At 41.7% G+C, this 19,534-nt stretch overlaps 1 protein-coding gene across 1 annotated transcript; it reads right to left on the bottom strand.

Annotated features, from left to right (window-relative positions):
- Positions 1-4,861: 4,861 nt before the first annotated feature.
- Positions 4,862-19,022, bottom strand: LOC103375602 (acylamino-acid-releasing enzyme). Its single transcript, XM_008305915.1, has 21 exons — positions 18,664-19,022; positions 16,704-16,839; positions 15,513-15,588; positions 15,347-15,422; positions 15,093-15,199; positions 14,858-14,992; positions 14,619-14,710; positions 13,204-13,241; positions 12,985-13,106; positions 12,847-12,907; positions 12,500-12,594; positions 10,629-10,680; positions 9,786-9,889; positions 8,715-8,847; positions 8,543-8,626; positions 8,351-8,431; positions 7,216-7,304; positions 6,823-7,016; positions 6,622-6,724; positions 5,756-5,862; positions 4,862-5,567 (listed from the first exon to the last, which is right to left on the bottom strand). The coding sequence occupies exons 1-21, from the start codon at positions 18,779-18,781 to the stop codon at positions 5,468-5,470; spliced, it is 2,103 nt and encodes a 700-aa protein (XP_008304137.1). The 5' UTR covers positions 18,782-19,022; the 3' UTR covers positions 4,862-5,467.
- Positions 19,023-19,534: the final 512 nt, after the last annotated feature.

Raw genomic sequence — 19,534 nt, 5'->3', positions numbered from 1 at the left:
AAAAAAATAAAATAAAAAATCTTAAAATGCAAAAAACACCTGCCCCTGTAGTAAAATAATTAAATCCTGTTTCCATCAAATATGTTTTTCAAAAGAAATTTTTCAGATTAAGGCAGATCATCATCCTGGAATCAAGAAAAAATATCTTAAAACGTAGATAAAATCAGATTCTGTATCAAAAATATTCCATCCAGTTCCCACTGAATCAGTTTTTCAGATGACATTTTTAAGAATAAGGCAAATTATCATACTGGAATTAAGAAAAAATGTCTTAAAATGCAGGGAAAATCTGACCGTGTAGCAAAAGAATTTTATCCTGTTGCCAATACATTTTTTTAATAAGGCAGATCGTCATCCTGGAAATCAAGGAACATGAGTCTTGGAACAACATTTCAATTGCACTTTCTCACATTTCACTGCACTGGAACATCTCTTTCCTCATAATAATAAAAGAAAATGATCCAAAAGATGCATATTTTGCCCAATAAACTCACATCAACACTCACGTAAACACACCAGCTTGAAAGCAAATAGAAACCAGACCCCAGAGAGTACACAGCACCCTCATAACCACCAACACACCTCATCTTTCTAGACGGACAATAGCTCCACTTGTTATACACAGATGACGAACCCAAGGCCATCGCAGTCCCACCCAGCTGTGTTTTTAAAACCGTATGAACTTCAGAGACGATCCCATTTCGTTGTGACTCAACGGCCTTCGACAAAGCTCACAAAAAAAGACAGATAAAGCAGGAAAGGGGAACAAATTATTAAGAGAACGGAGGGACATTATGAGAAGAATGACAAAAAAAAAAGAGTAAAAGGTGACAGTTTGCGTAGCAGTGACTTCATGGAAAGTCCCTCCTTTCCTGCGTGGGGCCCTTCCTGTTCAAACAACCTTTAACAGTCAAAGGGTAAATCAAAAGGGAGACGGTAAAATGCTGCTTTCCCCCCGTTAAGGCCTGTTTTCATAGGCTTGTGAATGAACACTGTGTACACACACAAATGGTCTTTCATGGTTAAAAACAAGAAGACAAAGAAAATAACAGGGACTGAGGGCAGGAAGAGAGTTCAGCGGATCGAGACGTAGCATAAATGTAACGAGGAGGTTTTTATTGAATCATGTGAAGTCAGACTGTTAAAAAAAAAAAGGACCAGTTTTTTTTTTTTACGTACTGCCTCTTTCAAAAACACACACTTCTGTGAACGTCTTGGCACACAATCGGTGCCCACAGGTGAAGGTCACGGCTCAAGGATTTCGATGAAAAGACGGGAAGTCGCCATGACAAAGCGTAAAGAGATGCAGATGTTGAAACTTTGTGGTGCGGAATTTGATTTATTCACCTTGTAAATTCGATTTTTTTTTTTTTACATTTGCCAACCAGGAAATGGATGACGGAACAACCAATCGCTGCCAGTAAAAAAAAATAAAATGTCAAAGCTGGTCCAAATCCATTGTCAACCCATTCCAGTCTAGCAGATTTTTTTTCCTCTTTATTCTTTTGGCAATAAAGCACATTCAGAAACTAATGCACCGTAGCATTGAACTTCAGTCAAAGCGGTCTTTCGGCCCATTTCCTCTGGCAATAAGAAGTAAAGCCCAGTCAGGTACACCCACCAGCACAAAGAACCTTCTTTACACACAATAAATTTTACTTAAAATGTGATTCTGATTCTTCAAATTGAGACAAATCCACTCACGCTTAAATAAACAGCCACATATTTCTACTAGAAGAGATATGAAGTACTACTCCCTTTAAATATATAAGGATTAAGCACAACAAGTGCATCATGTGTTCCCTAGTCTTTTAGAGGGGCCGGTATTCAGATTTTGTTTGCTTTGGCAAGACCAGCTAGTTGTCTCCATTTGTTTCCAGTCATTGTGCTAAGCTAAATGGCTGCTGGCATTATTGTTAGCTGTCAGATTATTCCTTTAATTCAAGAAGTATACAACGAATCAGCCACGACATTAAAACCACTGACAGGTGAGGTGAAAAACATAGAGTTTCTTGTTACAGTGGCACCTGTCAAGAGGTAGGATATATTTGTATTGTGTTGGAAGCAGGAAGAAATGAGAATGCGTAATAATCTCAGTGACTTTGACGAGGACCAGATTGTGATGGCTGGACGACTGGGTCAGAGCATCCCCACACAACAACAGGTCTTGTAGGAGTTTTGAGGTATGGTACCTTCCAAAAGTGTCTAAGAAAGGACAACCAGTGACAGGCTCATGGATGCACACTGGGAATGAAGGCTGGACCATGTGTCTGATCTCACAGAGGAACTACTGAACCACACACTGCTGAAAACCGAACCACAGTGTCCATAGTGAAACCTGTCCACTGTTGGAATGACCTCCAATGGACCACAACTGGAGAAATGTAGGATGGTGGACTGGTTTCATGAATCCCATTTTCTTTACATCCTGTGGACAGCTGGGCATGTGCGAGAGGGAAGAAATGGCAGCAGGATGCACTTTGGGTGGAAGGAAACCTTTGTTCCTGCATTGATGTGGACGTTACTTTGACACATACCGTCTTCCTGTTGGCCTTTTTTTTTGGCTTTATTAGATAGGACAAGAAAGTGGGGGGAGAAGAATGGGGGAAGGACCTGCAGCAAAGGGTCATGAGCAGGACTTAAACCCATGACCGCTGCGTTGGGGATTGTAGCCCCTATACATGGGACGCCAGCTCAACTAGATGAGCTATAGCGGCGCCCCGACACATACCATTTTTCTAAACATTGCTGCTGACCAAGTTCGCCCCTTCATGGCAGCTGTATTCCCTGATCACAGTGGGTTCTATAATACTTCCTGCCACACTGCAAACATTGTTGAGGAACATGACCAAGAGTTCGAGGCGTTGACTTTGCCTCCAAAATTCCCCAGAACTCAATCCGAACATGCTGTAAAAAGACTCATGGAGACACCCATCACGGAACTTCTTGAAGACTTGAAGGTTCTGCTGCTGAAGCAACAGGACACCTTCAGAGGTCTTGATACTTCAGGGGTCTTAACAAAATCAGGCAGGTTCTTTAAATGTTGCTGCTAAGAATGAATGTTAGTGATACCTCTAGTTGGACTTGTGCACAAGATTAAATTGAATTTGTTGCATGCTCTATAAGCTTCCTTCTCACCACCCTCGCGCTCCTAAGAAGATGAAGCCTTTACTCATAACGCCGACAATCCAACCTGACATGGCTCTCCCCTGCTCTATTCAGCTGAGCTTCTTTTTTTCACATCTTCTACTGTGCTGTGTTCTGCTTCACTCCCTTTTCCTTTGCAGCCTGCTCGAGAGGGGAAGCACCAGAACAAACCAAAACCAAAAAGGCCCTTTGTCCGCCAGCGTCAGAAAACACACTTTCGCTCTTTCCTCCCTTTGTCTGTCCACCTCCTACGTACACCCAGCGTGAGCATGAGTCTTTCCCCTGTCTCCAGCTTTCAACAATGCTTCATCTCTGTGGCCCGGCCCACACACCAGAATACCACAGAGGGGCGCCGTGAACTTCTCCCTCTATTTCGGCTTCATTCATTGTCTCAACCACCGGGCCGCCTCTGTCTCGCTCCTCTTTTCTTTATCTGTCACTTCCTCGTCAGCGCTGCCTCCATCTTTTTCTCCCTCCATCCATCCATCCTCCTCAAACTGGTGATCTCACCCAACACCCACATCACGGTGACTTCATCAGGCGGCAGCTGCAGTCAAGGCCGCAGCGCAGAAGTGTTGGTGGGGAGGACAATTAACACCGCCACTGTGTCTGGGACGCCGGTGTGAGACTTCTGGAAGATATCAACCACCTCCGTGTCTCATTCTGGGCACTTAATCTTTGAAAATCTGCATCTGTGAATGTCATTCGCTGCCAGTATCGCTCGTGTTGTCTGGGAAACACCGGTTCAAGGCCGCTTAGCGAGTCTCAACAAGGCCACCGAGGCAGCTGTGTCAGCGCACCTCTTATCCTCGTCGAGAAAAACACAGGGTTTGTTTGCGAAAAAATAAAGCTTTACAGAGGTTGGTTTGCTGAGTGGAAGACAATTAACATCTGTAATGTTGACTTTAGGTTTTGTGGGAAGCTCATGAGAACTGAAAAAGAGCTGCCCAGCGCCAAACGGAGCAAAGACAAAGTAAACAAGTAACCGTTCACACCGCTCTACCAGATACACGTTTTATGTTTTTCCTCTTGTTGTTGATAAGAAATTTCAAACAGATTGCTCTCTTGGATCATGTTCTTGAACCTCTTGATGCAGCTTAAAGGTCAGAATTACAGTAGACTATTTGTTCAGGCAGCCCCATGATGAGGAAGGTGGTCAAGAGCCTCGTTTAAAGGCTCCAGATTAGGTTTCGGCTGGTTTGCAGCTCCGCAGTAGGTCCGTGTGGTTACAAGGCTTCAGATGTCAAGTAACGCTTAGAAGTTCTGGGTCTCTTTGATTTTCTTTTTTTTCTTCCTTTTGTTGGGTTGAAAGCAGTTGATGATACGACCACCTGTGCGAAACAAGCTACTCGTTTTAATGTTCAGCTGCATTTGGACTCTTGCATCCGTGTGAATGTGAGGTACTTAATAGCCATGTGTACAAACACATCCTGAAGCTGCTATGATTAGATATTTCATTGTAGTAGCATAAATGTGCTTTAAAAGCAGTTACACAGCTACAGCAGACACAGACTGCCACCTGCTGGACGCTTGTATGAATTGCATTTACTGTAAATGATCCGTCTGATCTGTAGACAAATGACTTAACAGCCTTAAAGTTAAGCTTGCAGATGGATGGATGAGCTTTGAAATCATAATAAATACAGTTAAGTGCAGTTAAATGTATAAATGTAGCATTGAATGTACAAAAATGACAAAATCTAGACATTACCGACTGGTTTCCAAGGTTTTCTTTATTGCATGCTCTGATATTTTTCTTACAAAATTAGGTACATTTGTTATTAAAAAGGCAGTGGTGTGTCTCAACTGTGATTGTGTCCTCTTTTTAGCAGCAGCAGAACTGAGGGATGCACTATGAAGCCACAAGACAGCTGTGAAAATTTAAACTTCATACAATTAAAAACGATTCTGAAGAAGTGCATTTAGGTCTGACACTGTCTCATCATGAAGTATATCACTTTACTTTTTGGCCAAATCAAAGTGAAATTAAAGCTTCTGACTGAATATTCTCTGATAAATACCAGTCGACTCATCAATTTTCTAATCCGTGTTCCATCAGCAGCTCCAAGCATAAAAACATATTTATGCATTTTTAGCATGATTAGCTGAATACATGTATGTGTAGGTTCCCGTGGCAACGCATACAGTCTGCCTGCTGTACCTGCACGGCTTCAATCAGTGGCGTCACTAACGTAGAGCTCAGCAGGTATAAGGTTTGGTTTTAGGCTCAACGTACCTCATTAATTAATTAATTAATCTGGCTTCGTAGTGCAGCCCTCAGCTCCGGCACAGCTTCATCACAGTGTGTGTGCGTTCGTGTTCAGAGATGCTCGTGCAGCCACAGCACAGTGCTGAGGAAGCAGTCGGCCAGCGTGTCCACTCTGGACAGAGAGTGTCCGTCGTCTGGAAACCACAGCAACCTGGGAAAAGACAAAATGACAGGCAGGACGAGAATCAGCTTTGGTAATCACAATTATTAGTCCTGATATGATAATCATTTATTGTTGAAGACAAGTCAGGAGCAGACAGAATATCACTAATGTCTGCCTCTGCTTGTTTCTATTACTGGAGTTTATTTATTTGGTTTATCTGATATTCTCTGTTGTACCTGACAGGTGAACCTCTGGCCTTCAGCGCTTTATAAAGCTCCAGACCCTGGTGAGGAGAAACTCTTCTGTCTCTGCCTCCCAACATCAGCAGCACTGGAGCCCTGATCTGCACACAATCAGACAACACTGTAAACACAATGTAGCAACAGACACTTAACGATGTCCTGTGATCGTTTTAAGATTCTCATTCTGTAGGTTCCTGTTTCCATTAAACCAACATTAGCATATTTACAGAAGCAAATTCTATTAGATTTTGAACGTGACATCTGCAGCGTGACCACAGGTTTATCAACTCTGGAAAAAATGATGGCTGTAAAATGCGCTCACAGTTTTAATATGTCTCTATAATTATCTTATACGTATCTCTTCTGTGTAGCCTAAAAGTTGCTGAAATTTTTACATGCGGCTGTTAGTCAGAGCCAAATCACTCATAGCTTTTCAGGTGCGACGAGGAGCACTTTGGTTTTTTTTTTTGCTTTTACAGAATCCAACTAGTGCATGTGGTTCATTTTTAACTTTTTTTTTTTTTTTTTTTTTAATTGAGACCGGTTAAACACAGTAATTTTGATAAAATATCTCAATTTTAAGCTTCGATTTGTTTCATTTTTCAGATGAAACCAAAAGTCACATGCGACGAGTTCAAGAACCGTGAGTTTTTACAGTTTCCTGATCTGATAACTGGTGTAGTTTAGCAAAATTTAAAATAAATAAATGTAACTTTTAAATCTGCTGGTGGGTTTTGGGGTTCAGATGGTTAACGGCAGCTTTGTAAGATGCAGAATAGATGTAACTTCTGATCTAATATGTTGATTGTATTTACATTTTGATTGGCAGATGGAAGCCGAAGTGTGTTTGTGTGTCTGACCTGAGCAACATGTGAGATGGGGGACTTCTGTAACATGGCAGCCAGAGCTTCGGCAGTAGGTATCTGGTCGTATGAGTACTGAAAGCCTGCGCTGTTGTAACGCCTGGAGACAGACAGAGAAAAGAAGATTCACATTATAAACTGCAGTGGAGCAAAAGCTCTGTGTGTGGATGAGTTGTAGTGTATCTGCACGTGTCTCACCAGTCCACTATGTCGCTGGTTCCCAGTAACGTAGCGGCATTAATGACCGGGTTCCTGGCTGCACACGCTTTGTAGATGTCTGGGTATTGACCAATCAGATGACAGCACAGGAAACCACCGTGAGAGCCGCCAATCACAGCCAGGCGTTGGGGGTCAAGAGTCGCGTCGCTCCGCAGCGCAGTGAGAACAGCCCTCTGGGTAAAGACAACGAATCAGATCAAATCATTTTCTCACATTTCCAGAGACTTTGACCTGTTAATGGATCAATTAGTCATTTTTCTGCTCGCTGTGTTGCTTTTATCAATATATTGTGTGTCATTATTACATTTTGGAGGTTTGTTGCCAACGTCTCTCTATCCAGGACGAAAGATCAGAGGGACACAGAACCAGTACCTGCACGTCTTTTACATCCTGGCTCCCGATCTGACCAATCAGGGACAGGATGCTGTCCTGGCCGAACCCTGTGGATCCCCGGTAGTTCACTAGATAACAGATAATAGACACAGAAATGAAGACAGGAGCTAAATCAGCAGAGAAAAGGTCGAAGACTTGAGACATTAACCCCCAAAGTAAAAGTCAAATGTCACTGTTTTAGCTTTGTTTGCTAAAAAACTTTAATTGACTTTAAAGATGCACATTGTTTTAACTCCATGAACCTCAAGCAGCTTCTGAGTGATTTTTGCTCACAGTTTTGCTCAATATGGAAACATTTTAAGTTGCAATATAAAATCCTGCATCTATATGGAAACAGCCCAACCATTGATAGAAAGAAGTGGAATTCAAAAATATATTTTCTGCAGTATGACACAGTTACAATGCCATTTTTTTTATTTTTTTTTAAGTACATTTTAAAAGAAAAAAAAATGAAAAAAACTAAAATCAGCCTATAGAATATTCTTCAAAGTGCCTGCAAGCGTTACCAATACTGGATTAAAAAAATACAGACTCTACATGCAGAACCTTTTGTTTTTCACATCATCCGGTGTGAACGGTTTACTTTTGGCAAAATTTAAAATGACGTCTGTAGAATAGAGTGATTTTGAAGACATGTCATGATTGTAAGTTTAGATTTAGATGCGCTTTTGGATGAAATGGCACGCTACATACATGTAGTTTAAGGACCTTTGAGAAGTTGAAAATCTGACGTTACAGTTTTTTTTTTTTTTTGCTCTAATAAATTGTTCTGTTTTGCTGCTGTACCATCACCAAAATTATACAGTCTACGATAAAAATCGCTAAGCTTGTATGCCGGTGCAGCCAAGACACTGTTAGCTTAGCTTAGTTTAAATACAGGAGACAGGACAAAAATACTTTCTGACTCTGTCCAAAGCTAACAGAATCTGCCGACCAGCACCTCAGCAGTTTGTTAATTACCACATTATGTCTCCTGGAGTTTCCATTCGTTCTCTGGCAACCTCACTTTGACATGAAGAAGGACCAACACACCACAGATGTTAACCCTCTCATATACTGCTGCAATAAAGCAAATAGGTGGATTTTTCAAAGTGGTAAAAAGAAGGAGACAAACCCATGAGCACAGCGAAGCCGAGTTTAGCCAGTCCAGCTGTGGTGCAGTTCCACTCTGCAGGGAACTGGGAGTGAGGGCCACCTAGTGGAGCAAACAAAACCATGATACCAGGAAGCATACAACATTTTAATATGGTCGCATTCTGTATGCAAAAATACAGCAACAACACACAACATCCAAGTGAGCACAGACCGTGAATGTAGACGACCAGAGGTATCCTGGTCTCACGAAGGGGACGAGACGGTTTGACCAAGACGGCCCCGAAGTCTAAACCAGCTGAAAGAGATAACAGAAAGGGAAACTAAGAAGAACAGAGGATAAAAACGGAATAACTTTTACATTGAAGGAGAGACTGAAAGCTCACAGTAGTACGTGTTGTCCTCCTCTGGTGGAGGTGTAACATCTAACACTGACCACTGGAAGTCAAAGGTCTTGAGAGGCTGCTGCAGAGTTCGCCAGGTTACAGCCTCATCTGATGATGGGAGGAATCCTATCCTCTGTGATCACACACGTGAAGAACAAAACAGGTAAAAAAGGTATTCACATGTTGTTTCTCTAACTGATCTTGTCAACAAATGCATTAAACTGTATTTTAACCCTCTGAACCTCCAGCAATTTCTGGGCATTGTTGGCTCCTGTCACATTTTTACTCACTCTGGTCTCATTTTACACTGCTATGTAAAGTTCCTGCACCTCAATGGAAACAGAACAACCATGACTAGAAGTAGAGAGATGTCAAAAATGCATTTTGTGTTGTATGAAACTGTTATAATGTCATAAATCATAAAAAAAAGGAAAAACTACATTTCCTTGATTGTCTATTTTACAGAAAACTGAAACAGACTGCAATTAATATGTACATTTTTCCAAGTGCCTACAGGTTCTGCCAGTTCTGTAAAAAAAAAGTCTGTCTACATACATCTTAAGTTTGTTTTCATACTTGTCTATTATCTGCTTCTGTGTAAAGACAACCTGCAGTTGAGCCCAGTTCAGCTGAGAAGTCCCAGAATTTTGTCACATGACTGTTGGTTGCAGTAAAGTCACTGATTGCTTCACAGTTGTGTTGAGCAGCACAGAAGTTTTAGCTTTTTTACAGAATCTGGTGAGAGCAAACGATTTACTTTTGGCATTTGTTTAACTGAGACGTGTAGAATAAAGTGATTTTGATTAAATTTACAATTTTCAACTTAGCTTTGGATAACTTTCCAGATTAAACATCACATCAAAGATTATTTCACAGTCAATCATAAAGTTAAAAATCTGATGATTCTTGCTGTTCTTACAGTTTCTGGTTCTGATAAATGTTGAAAATTGGCGACTTTTTTGAAAACTAACATGCCTGTCAAACCTTCTGGCAGGTTTTGGGTTTCAGAGGGTTAACGATGTTTTAAATGTTGTGTCTATTAATGCCTGTGTGTGTGTGTGTGTCTGAGACCAGAGTGGGAGGTGTGTTCGGGCTGGAACAGGAGACGACCATCAGGTCTCTCTGGACTGTCAGCAGCTTCCAGCTGCCATAAACCTGGGAAGGATCAGAGAGATCTGCAGAAGAGAAGCAACGAGACAGAAAAATGAATAATGAAGTGACGACAGAGAGACAGAAACTGGTAGAGAAACAACAGAGAGGAAACAAATAGGGAGATAAAGGTCTAGCTTCATGGAGTTTGAAAAGTTTATGGTTATATTAAATTGTGCCGAGGCTGATGATATATGATTGTTCAATTATCTGGGCTGGACTTATACTAATAACGAGGTTGGTGTTCTTTGCTTGCTGCTATTGTGTTTCTGCAACTCCCATTTGATTTTCCTTGTGGTATTTCTCAGTGAGATGTTGGTAGCATTGATTTAACGTCTGTTGGTTTTGTCATACCTTCCAGCTCTCTCTTGAGCTCCTGATGAAGATAAGATGATGGAGGAGGAGGAGGAGGAGGAGGAGGAGGGGCGAGGGGAGAAGGATTAGGAGGAAGAGGAGGTGGAGGAAGGGGAAAGTGAGTCTCAGCAGGAAGGGGAGGAACTGCAGTCGGAGGGAACAAAGGAGAAGGAGGAGGTGGAAGAAGAGGGGATAGGGGAGTGGGAGGAAGAGGAGGAGACAGGGGAGGAGGAGATGGGGGAGGATGGGAGGACCAACAAGGAGTCGGTGGAAGAGGGAACAGAGGAGAGAGGGGAGGATGAGAGAGGGGAGTGGGAGGAGGAGGGAAGAGAAGAGATGGAGATGAGGACAGAGATGGAGGAGGCGGAGGAGGAGGTGGAGGAGGAGGAGGAGGAGAGGATGGAGTCTTACTATCAGAGAGGGAGGAGACTTTCTTTGATCTTCTGTCCACCAGGAAGAGATCCTGAGAGAGACAAGAAAGGAGTGAAGAGGGAAGACATGGAGGAGTGTGAGTGTTTGTGATGACACAAACACAACCTTTTATAAGAACATTTAACTAGTTTGTTATATTGCTGTGTAGAAACTAGCAGAATAATGTCAGCTGTCCAGTTATGAACAAACGTTTACATACATTTTTAAAGACCATGAATATCATCATGTCTTGAGTTTCTAATAGCTGCTGTAACTTTCCATTTTCTATGAAGGAACCACTAAAACACATGTTTCTTTTTCACACAAAAACACAACAATCAAGCATTTTGGTTCTTCTAAAAATATATGTTACAGGTCCTCTAAAAGTACAACCATCTATTGGGTCAAAAATATATATACATGATATAGAAAGCTGTGTTAATCAAGTTTTGCTGGTGGCCTCTTAGCTTCTTGTGAGTCATTACAGCTGCTGACTCCTATGAGCCAATTCAAATTGGACCCATTTGATGCATGCATTAGAGTCACAAACACTGCAGTGGATCTGAAAAAGCAAATCATTGACTTCAACAAGTCACTTGGAGCCATTTCAGAGCAGCTACAGACCCCAAAATCATCTGTGCAAACCATTGTAACTATAAAGTTCTGTCACTGTCACGATCAGAAAGTAACACGAGCAGACGGAGTGCAGGAGCCACAAATGCTGTTTTTGAGTATTGATCACTGGGTTAATAGTTTGCTTTATTTGGTTGTCATGGTGACGTGGAGCATGGGTCATGTGGGTGTAGTTGGTGACAGGTTGAGCTGTCAAAGGGCTGACAGTCAGTCACGCGGTGGTTTTACCAGAGAGAGGAGGGCTGGGTGGCCGTCATTTCTGTTGACCGCCATGCTTGAGTGACTAACGCGAAGCATCATATAGTGTCTTTTGTTGTTGTTGTTGTTGACAAGTTTACCGTAGCCTACATCTTGCCCAGTACTGTGTAATGCCTGTAAATCACAGATCACTTTTAATAAAAAGGAGAGAAACACATCCAATTTTGGTGCATTATTTTGGAAGCGACAGCGAGTCATACAGTCAGAGAGAAGCCATCCTCAGCCTCTCTAGCGACTGTGGAAGTCACTGTATGCAGGATTAGCTCCACATTCTAGGAAAACCTAAAATCATCAGCCAGAAGGTTGGTCTTGGATGCAGTTGGACGTGCAAAACAATGACCCAAAACACACTTTAAAAGTGGTAAAGGCATGGTTAAATCAGGCTAGAATTAAGGTTTTAGACTGGTCTCCCCAGACTCCTGGTTTAAACCACATCAAAATACTGAGGAATGTGCTGAAGAGACGAGTCAAAGATACATCCAGAAGCATGTGGACGGCTACCAACAGCGCCTAGTTGAGGTGAAATGGTCAAAGGACGTTTAACAAAATATTAAAATTGCATGTGTGTATATTTTTTAAAGTTATTTTTTGGCCTTTTTTGCCTTTATTATATAGGACAGTGAAGAGAGAGACAGGAAAGTGGGGGAGAAGAATAGGGAAAGGACTTGCAGCAAAGGGCCATGAGCGGGATTTGAACCCATAACCACTGCATCTGGGACTGTAGACCCTGTACATGGGTCGCCAGCTCAACCAGGTGAGCTATAGCGGCATGCGTGTATATTTTTGACCCAGAAGATTTGGTCATATATCGAGGATGCCTATAATAAATCTATGAAAGACTGTTTTTGTGAAAAACACGTGTTTCAATGATTCCATCACAGTAAAGTCAGAACTACAGGAGTTACTGAAACCTCAAGACTGCCATGATAAACATATGTATGTACTGTTGTGTATGTGTTTAGTATGTATGTGTGTGTTACCTTCCAGTTCCTGCGGGCGCTGCTGAACACAACTCTCTGACTGTCTGCAGACCAGCAGCAGGACGGCAGAGCTTCATACACTCCTGCAAACCCACCTGAAACACAGAATGTGGACAGACTTGAACTTGCTTCTACTGTTTGTTTTTTCTTTCAAGAACTGACAAAGCCCAGCTGACAGGGTTTTGCAGCTGTATTTTGTCAAACAAATGGAGTTTTTGGCCTGGTGGCGGCATTCGTTGGGTCAGAAAAGTTGTTCCACTTCATCCAGAGGGGAGCAAGAATATCTGGACCAAATGTCTTAGAAATTCATACAACAGATGTTTGATTCACTGGAAACTGTCACCCACCGTTCTGAGGTCTGTTGACAACATCCAGCAGTGTGGACGTCTTCCCGCTGCTCAGGTCCAGCTGTGGAGGAGAATCAACTGTTAGCTAAAGAAACACATGCAGACACACACACACAACAACACACACTCATACAGCACCTGCTGCACACTGAGGCACTGGCTGTGAGGCCCGAACACTCCGCCCTGCAGGTAGATCAGCGTGGACCCGTCTGGACTCAGCCTGGGACACGACACCGACAGGTTGTCTCCAGACAGACGCTCTGGTTGGGAAGGAGGAAGATGTGCAGGGAGCAGGTGAGCAGAGCAAAGAGGTGCAAGCTGGATGCATCGACAAATAAAAAGAGGTCACGTTCTCACCACAGTGTCCTTCCAGGTCGAGTCTGAACAAAGCTGATCTGAAAAAAAAATTAAGAAAGACAGAAACACAAAGTAAGTGAGGAGGCAAACAGTATATTTCCATTTTGGTCTTGGTTCCTAAAATGTTAACAAAGTTAAATGTAATTTCTGCTTTTTCTGTTCAGTCACAACTGTTTCTTGAAATCATTTCCTGTTCACTTTCAATTCAGTATAATTCTGTCGACTTCACTGCTTAAGCCTCTTAAACCAAAGCAGCTACTGGACATTTTTACTCACTTTGTCACATTAACTGAACGTTTATCTGCTCCTGTTCTTCCCTCGCTGTGGGCTAATTTTTGTACTGCAATATAAAGTCCTGCACTGCGATGGAAACAACACAACCATGACTTCAAGTAGATAAAACTAACAAATATCTTTTATGCAGTATAACAAGTTGTAGGGCAATAAAAAGATAAACCGAAGTTTAATCTCTTGAAAAAATCTGGACTCAACATGTACAGCAGATGTTACCAACAGTGGAGAAATGGTGGCTCCACATCTTTAATTTGTGCCAGTTTGTTTCATATTTGTTCTGTGTAACCAGTTTGCAGTTCAGCTGGAAAAGTCCCTGAATTTTCATCATGTGACTGTTGGTCACATCAGAGTCATGACTGGCTTCCCTGTTGCACTGAAGTTCACAGAATCTTTAGTTTTTTACAGAATTGTGTTTCTGCAAAATATTTATCTTTGGCAAAGTATTAAATGAGACATGTATTATTCAGTGATTTTGATGAAATATTACAATTTTTAGCTTAGATTTGGTTGTTTTTCCTATTGAAACCTAAAGTCAGAGATCCATCCATCCATCATCTATACACCTTAATCCTCACTAGGGTCATGGGGGGCTGGAGTCTATCCCAGCTGACTCAGGGTGAAGGCAGGGGACACCCTGGACAGGTCACCAGTCTATCACAGGGCTACACTTAGAGACAGACAACCAAGCACACTCACATTCACAACTACGGACAATTTAGAATCACCAATTAACCTCAACATGTTTCTGGACTGTGTGGGAGGAAGCTGGAGAACCCGGACAGAACCCACGCTGCACGGGGAGAACATGGAAACTCCACACAGAAAGATCCTCACCGGGACGCGAACCGGCGATCTCCTTGCTACGAGGCAACAGTGCTAACCACCGAGCCAACTTGCAGCCCTTAAGTCAGAGATGATTAGTTTAAAACTGCTGGAAAATCCACAGATTCTTGCTGTTTTTAGTGTCTTGCTCTGATAACTGGTGTAGTTTCTGCATTTTCTGTAACAGCTAACATGCCTTTCAAACCCACCAGCTAACTTTGGGATTCAGAGGGTTAAGCTGCTGCTGCTGTTTTTCATGCTTTCTCAGGTGGAGTCAGAAAATGTCGTAGCTCTATCACCTGCGGTTGGAGCAGAACTTCAGTCCGAGTCTGAAGGGTTCATGGTACCAACCGATGAAAAACACTGACTGACTGCCGGGAGCCCACAGAGCCTGGAGGAAAAAATACGCACAAAATGTCACATGTAGAAACAACATCTATCCACCATGTATAACCCACGCCACACTTAGCCTTCATACAGCGCAGTCAATATAGTTATTGTCAGATGATGAAGAATGTGACTGATTCTCCGTCCTCACCTGTCCAGGGGAGACGTCGGCTGGGACACCCTGCAGCACAGCGACTGTGCCGTTCTGCAAATCCACCGCACAAATCACCGGGACGCTCTTATTGGTCAGAGCCTCACCCCAGTCCTCACAGTACACATTCCTGTCCTGATTGGACACAATGACACACACAAGGACAATTAAAGACACAAACACTTTCTTGTATGATTTGTTGTGAATGTAATTTCCTGTTTTTGTCTTGTGATACCTTCATGTATGCAGATTCCTGAGTGTCCTCTGATGTGTTCCTGCTCTTCTCTGCTATGTACAGCAGCTTGTTCTCACACCTCGACCACGACAAACAGCCAAACTGAGCTGAAAGACACACCAATAAGTGTTATTTACATACAGAAACGCATGAATACGCAACAATATAGAAGCAAATTTTGAGTGGCGATACATCAGATTTGACTTTTTTGCTGAGTTGGCATATAAAAATGAAAATACGCAGCATCGTCTCACCGTCTTCATACACTCTGCCGTGTTTGTCGAGGGCAGTCAGGTTGAGGCATTTTGTGAGGCCTTGGCGGTCCCAAATCTAAACAGCAACAACCACAAGCAACAGTCGGTCAAACAAGCCTGAACACTGAACTCACAGAGGATTTTACGGCCCACGTTTTGTTTTTACCTCCAGGAGATGGTGTCCACTTATGTCCCTGACAACAGCCCTGAGGTTCTGAACAGGAGAGCGACTACTCAACAACCTGAGGAGCAGAAATAAATGTTAAAAGAGGACAGGGTGAAAATCAGTGTTTGCTGTGAGATAAAAAGCCACTTGAAGGTTTTCAGCAGCTGTTAAGTTGGTCTTTAACCCGCAGAACTCTTTCTGTGCATTTTTTGTTCCCGTCACATTTTTACTCTCTGCTCATTTTTCACTACTACATGAAGTCCTGCATCTCCATGGAAACAGACATCAGATGTGTCTTTTGTGCAGTATATCAAAGTTATGATGTCATGAACAAGTTGATTTTTTATTGTTTCTTTTACAAAAAGCTGTAAATATGTTGTATATTTGTATTCCAAGTCCCTGGTAAAAAAAATAAAAAATAAAAATGTGACTGTACATATTACATATTTTAATACTGAAAAGTCTCAGAATTTTTATTCCGTGATTGTTGGTCACAACTCAGTCATCAGTGGCTTAAAGGTTGCACTGAGGACGTCAAAATTTTACGTTTTTTACAGTATCTGGTTCGAGCAAATGGTATATTTTTTTTTAGCAATTTTTTAAATGAGACATGTAGAGTAATTTTGATGAAATACCACACATTTCAGAATCAGAATCAGAAATAATCTGTTGATCCAAGAGAGGAAATGACTTCTGTTCCAGCTGCTCCCATTCAAAGTCTTAGAAATAAACAGTACAAAACATATAGATAAACATAAGTACAAAGATATGTCCTAAAAATGTAAACATAAGTAGTAACACTATAAGTATAAAATGTGCTTTTTCCTAAGAACATATCATGCAAGTATGCAGTTTAATATCTAGTGTGTCATAGCACAGAAGTAATAAACAGCATGCTGCTGCACATTAAGCGTAGATTTGATTACTTTTCCTGTTGGAACATCAAAGCTGAGTCGTTACATGTTCTCTCAAAAGTAGAAAATCCAATCATTCTTTCAGTTTTTACAGTTTCTGATTCTGAAAAATTGTGTAATTTTGGCAGTAAGATATCACACCTTTGAAACCTGTGGGCACCTTTCACTGAGGGTGAAGCAGCAAAACTGCAAGTAGATTTTTTATGGGGTTAAGTATTCAATGTTTTCTGACACAAATTAGACATTGCCAGTGTTGTGACATGATGCTACAACTCACTCTCCAGATATGGGCAGACATACTCCTGGTGGGAGGACTGTCCTGATGCTCTTGTGGTTGTTGCTGTCTGCGATCACAGTCCACTGCTGAGAGAAGCGAATTCTGGCTCCTCGGACCATGTCGGTCTGACCCCACTCTGGATGTGGACACAGAGAACGGTTTAACGGTTTAATACTGAGGAGGTAAATAAGCTCAGTTATCTAATGCATTATCAGACACACAAGTTCAAGAGTCAAACTCTTGTACACCGTGCACATGTACTGGGGATGTTGACGAAAATTGTTAATAAGAAGAAAGATATTAGATAATCACAGATTATCACAGATAATTAGCACTTCCCAATATATGGCTGTCAGACTCAAATATCAATGTTGTGTCAGTTTCAGAAACCCAGAATCAATCCTCCAGCTCCCATGTCAGCAGCCTCTACAGTAGTAGTGAGTGGTGTCCCTGTCTGAACCCACAATCCAGTTATTAAATTAACCAATAGCAGTTGGATGGCTGGTATCCCCCCTGAGACAGATGGGTTTATGCTGTAAACCTGTTTAAACCCTTAAGTCTAGATCACTGGGGTCAGCGGTGGAGCGTCTTTGACTCGCAGGGTCTCACGAAGTCCAAACACCTGCTGGAGTTTCTGCCCTCAGAGTCAGTACGTTGTTTTCTAATTCTGGCTGGTTGACATGCAAGTTTTTATTTTCTGCATAATTCACCTGCTGATAGAAGATGTCTGGATGTAAATATTCAACATCCCCACTAGATAATGTTGGCTACCTTGACCTTTGATCACTTTCAGCTCAAGTCTTCATGTTGCCATATAAACAGCTTGACCTGTGTCTGGCTTTGCTGTGGATATTCATATCAACTACTCTCACTGTGATCTCTGTTTTCAGTCCAGAACAGCTTAGGTACTTGTGACCCCATGGCCTTTCCTGTAGCGCCAAAGCAGAACTTTACTGGAATATTTGTCATATTGTGTCTTTTCAACTCTGGGGATCTTTACTAAGTCTTAGGATTGGAGCTTTAGTCTGCTTTTAATGTTCCATGTCTTTGATGTTAGAAGCTATTGGTAAGTTGACTTGAATTTAAGACTCCAACAGCTACAAGGCAGGACATCTGATCACCTTGATTGACCCTCAGTGGGGTTAATTGTTTGTACATTTAAAATGCTGCTTTTGAATTGTCGTTGAAAAGAATGATTTTTTTAAAAAAATGTCTTGAACAAATTAGAGCACTTTGCTGATGAGCAGTGAAATCCAAACACCTGTCGACAGGTGCAGACGTCTGACTGAGAGTTACAGAAAACACCTGATGATGGCAGTGATGGGCTCAAAGGGTTGTTCAACTAAATATTACTTTATCCCATCATGCTTGTTTGATTGTTGTTTTTAAAAAAAAGAGTTCATTTGCAAAAACAAATAACTCTCTTTTTGTAGATTTTCAGAAAACTTTTTTTTTTTTTGTTCTTTGCTTGAGATAATATCAATCAAACTGGAGTTGAGTGGATTTGACTCAGTACAAATTACAAAAATAGAGATAACTGAAGTTTGATTGATATTGTCTCAGGTAGATGATGGAGAAGTGGGTTTTCTGAAGGTTTGTGAAGGTGGAGTTATCTGTTTTTGCAAATGAACTCTTCATATATTTCTGTTGAACCGCAATTCATTCATTTTCATAACATTTTTATTTATTACTACTTTTGTCACTTTCAACTTATTTCAGCTGTTTTTCTACTTTAATAGGAGGGTTTGAATACATTGGCATGTTTGTTCCCCATTTGTAGCAGGGGTTTAGTTCAACATTAACCTTCGCTGGTGAGTTTCAGATTGTTGGGTTTGTTCCTCCTTCAGCTCCATGCAGTAAAAATAAAGCCGCTGACGGTGAGACCCTCCTCAGCTGTGATTCATAAAGCAGCCCTCAGTCAGTGACAGTGACTGTTAGCTGTTAGCAGCAGCTAGCTCACCTGCTGTCACCGTGTAGATCCGGACTTCCGGCAGCTGCTCCTCACTCACATGAGCCCAAACAAGCGTGTGGAGCCCGCTGAGCTCCCTGTACACCCCGGTGACCTGCCGGGGCTCCATCCGGTGCCAGCAAAGATCACATTAAATCACAAATCACCTCAGAAGGCGCCCAGTTAACACCGGCAGCGCAGACAACTCGTGCACAAAAACAACTAAAAAAAACACCGCAACTGGAGGATAGAAGCAGCCGAAAGCTTGGGTTTCCTGCAGATCACTTCATGAATTCCTTCAGAGAACTCTATCAATGGTCATATCGCCTCCTAATTCAACATTTCACAACAATGAGTTCACCGCCGCAGCGCCTCCATGTTGAATTCATGAATGGGCGATACCACTTCGGTTCAGTAGGAGGGGTGCAGTGGAGGGACACGACCGCAGAGGGGCAGCAGAGACTGATTATATCAGACTGATCTCTAGTCCCACTTATTAATGATTCTACTGCTGATGTTAAAACTCACATTTTCAGTATTTAATGACCAGTATTTCAACAATGTAATGCGAGTTCGTTTCTTATGCTCATTTTTAACACGACTGTGGTTTCTCCCTCTCTGTCCCGGATATACTGAAGAAGAAGCTTTATTGTCATTGTGCAAAAATACAACAAATTCTTTGTAGCAGCTAATATGGTCACAGCTCTAAGAGAAAAAAAGTTAAAAGGTGATATAAATAATAAAATAGCAATAAAATAAATACTATGGACAACGCTTAATTGAGTTTAATACTGTTTTAAATACTATAATAATAATAATAATAATAATAATAATAATAATAATAATAATAATAAAGTTCTGTATATAGCACTTTTTAAAACAA

This window comes from Stegastes partitus, unplaced genomic scaffold, assembly GCF_000690725.1.
Source record: "Stegastes partitus isolate 25-593 unplaced genomic scaffold, Stegastes_partitus-1.0.2 Scaffold2697, whole genome shotgun sequence".
NCBI lineage: Eukaryota > Metazoa > Chordata > Actinopteri > Pomacentridae > Stegastes > Stegastes partitus.
The sequence above is the reverse complement of the archived record's forward strand: the minus strand, read 5'-3'. Positions and strand labels throughout refer to the sequence as shown.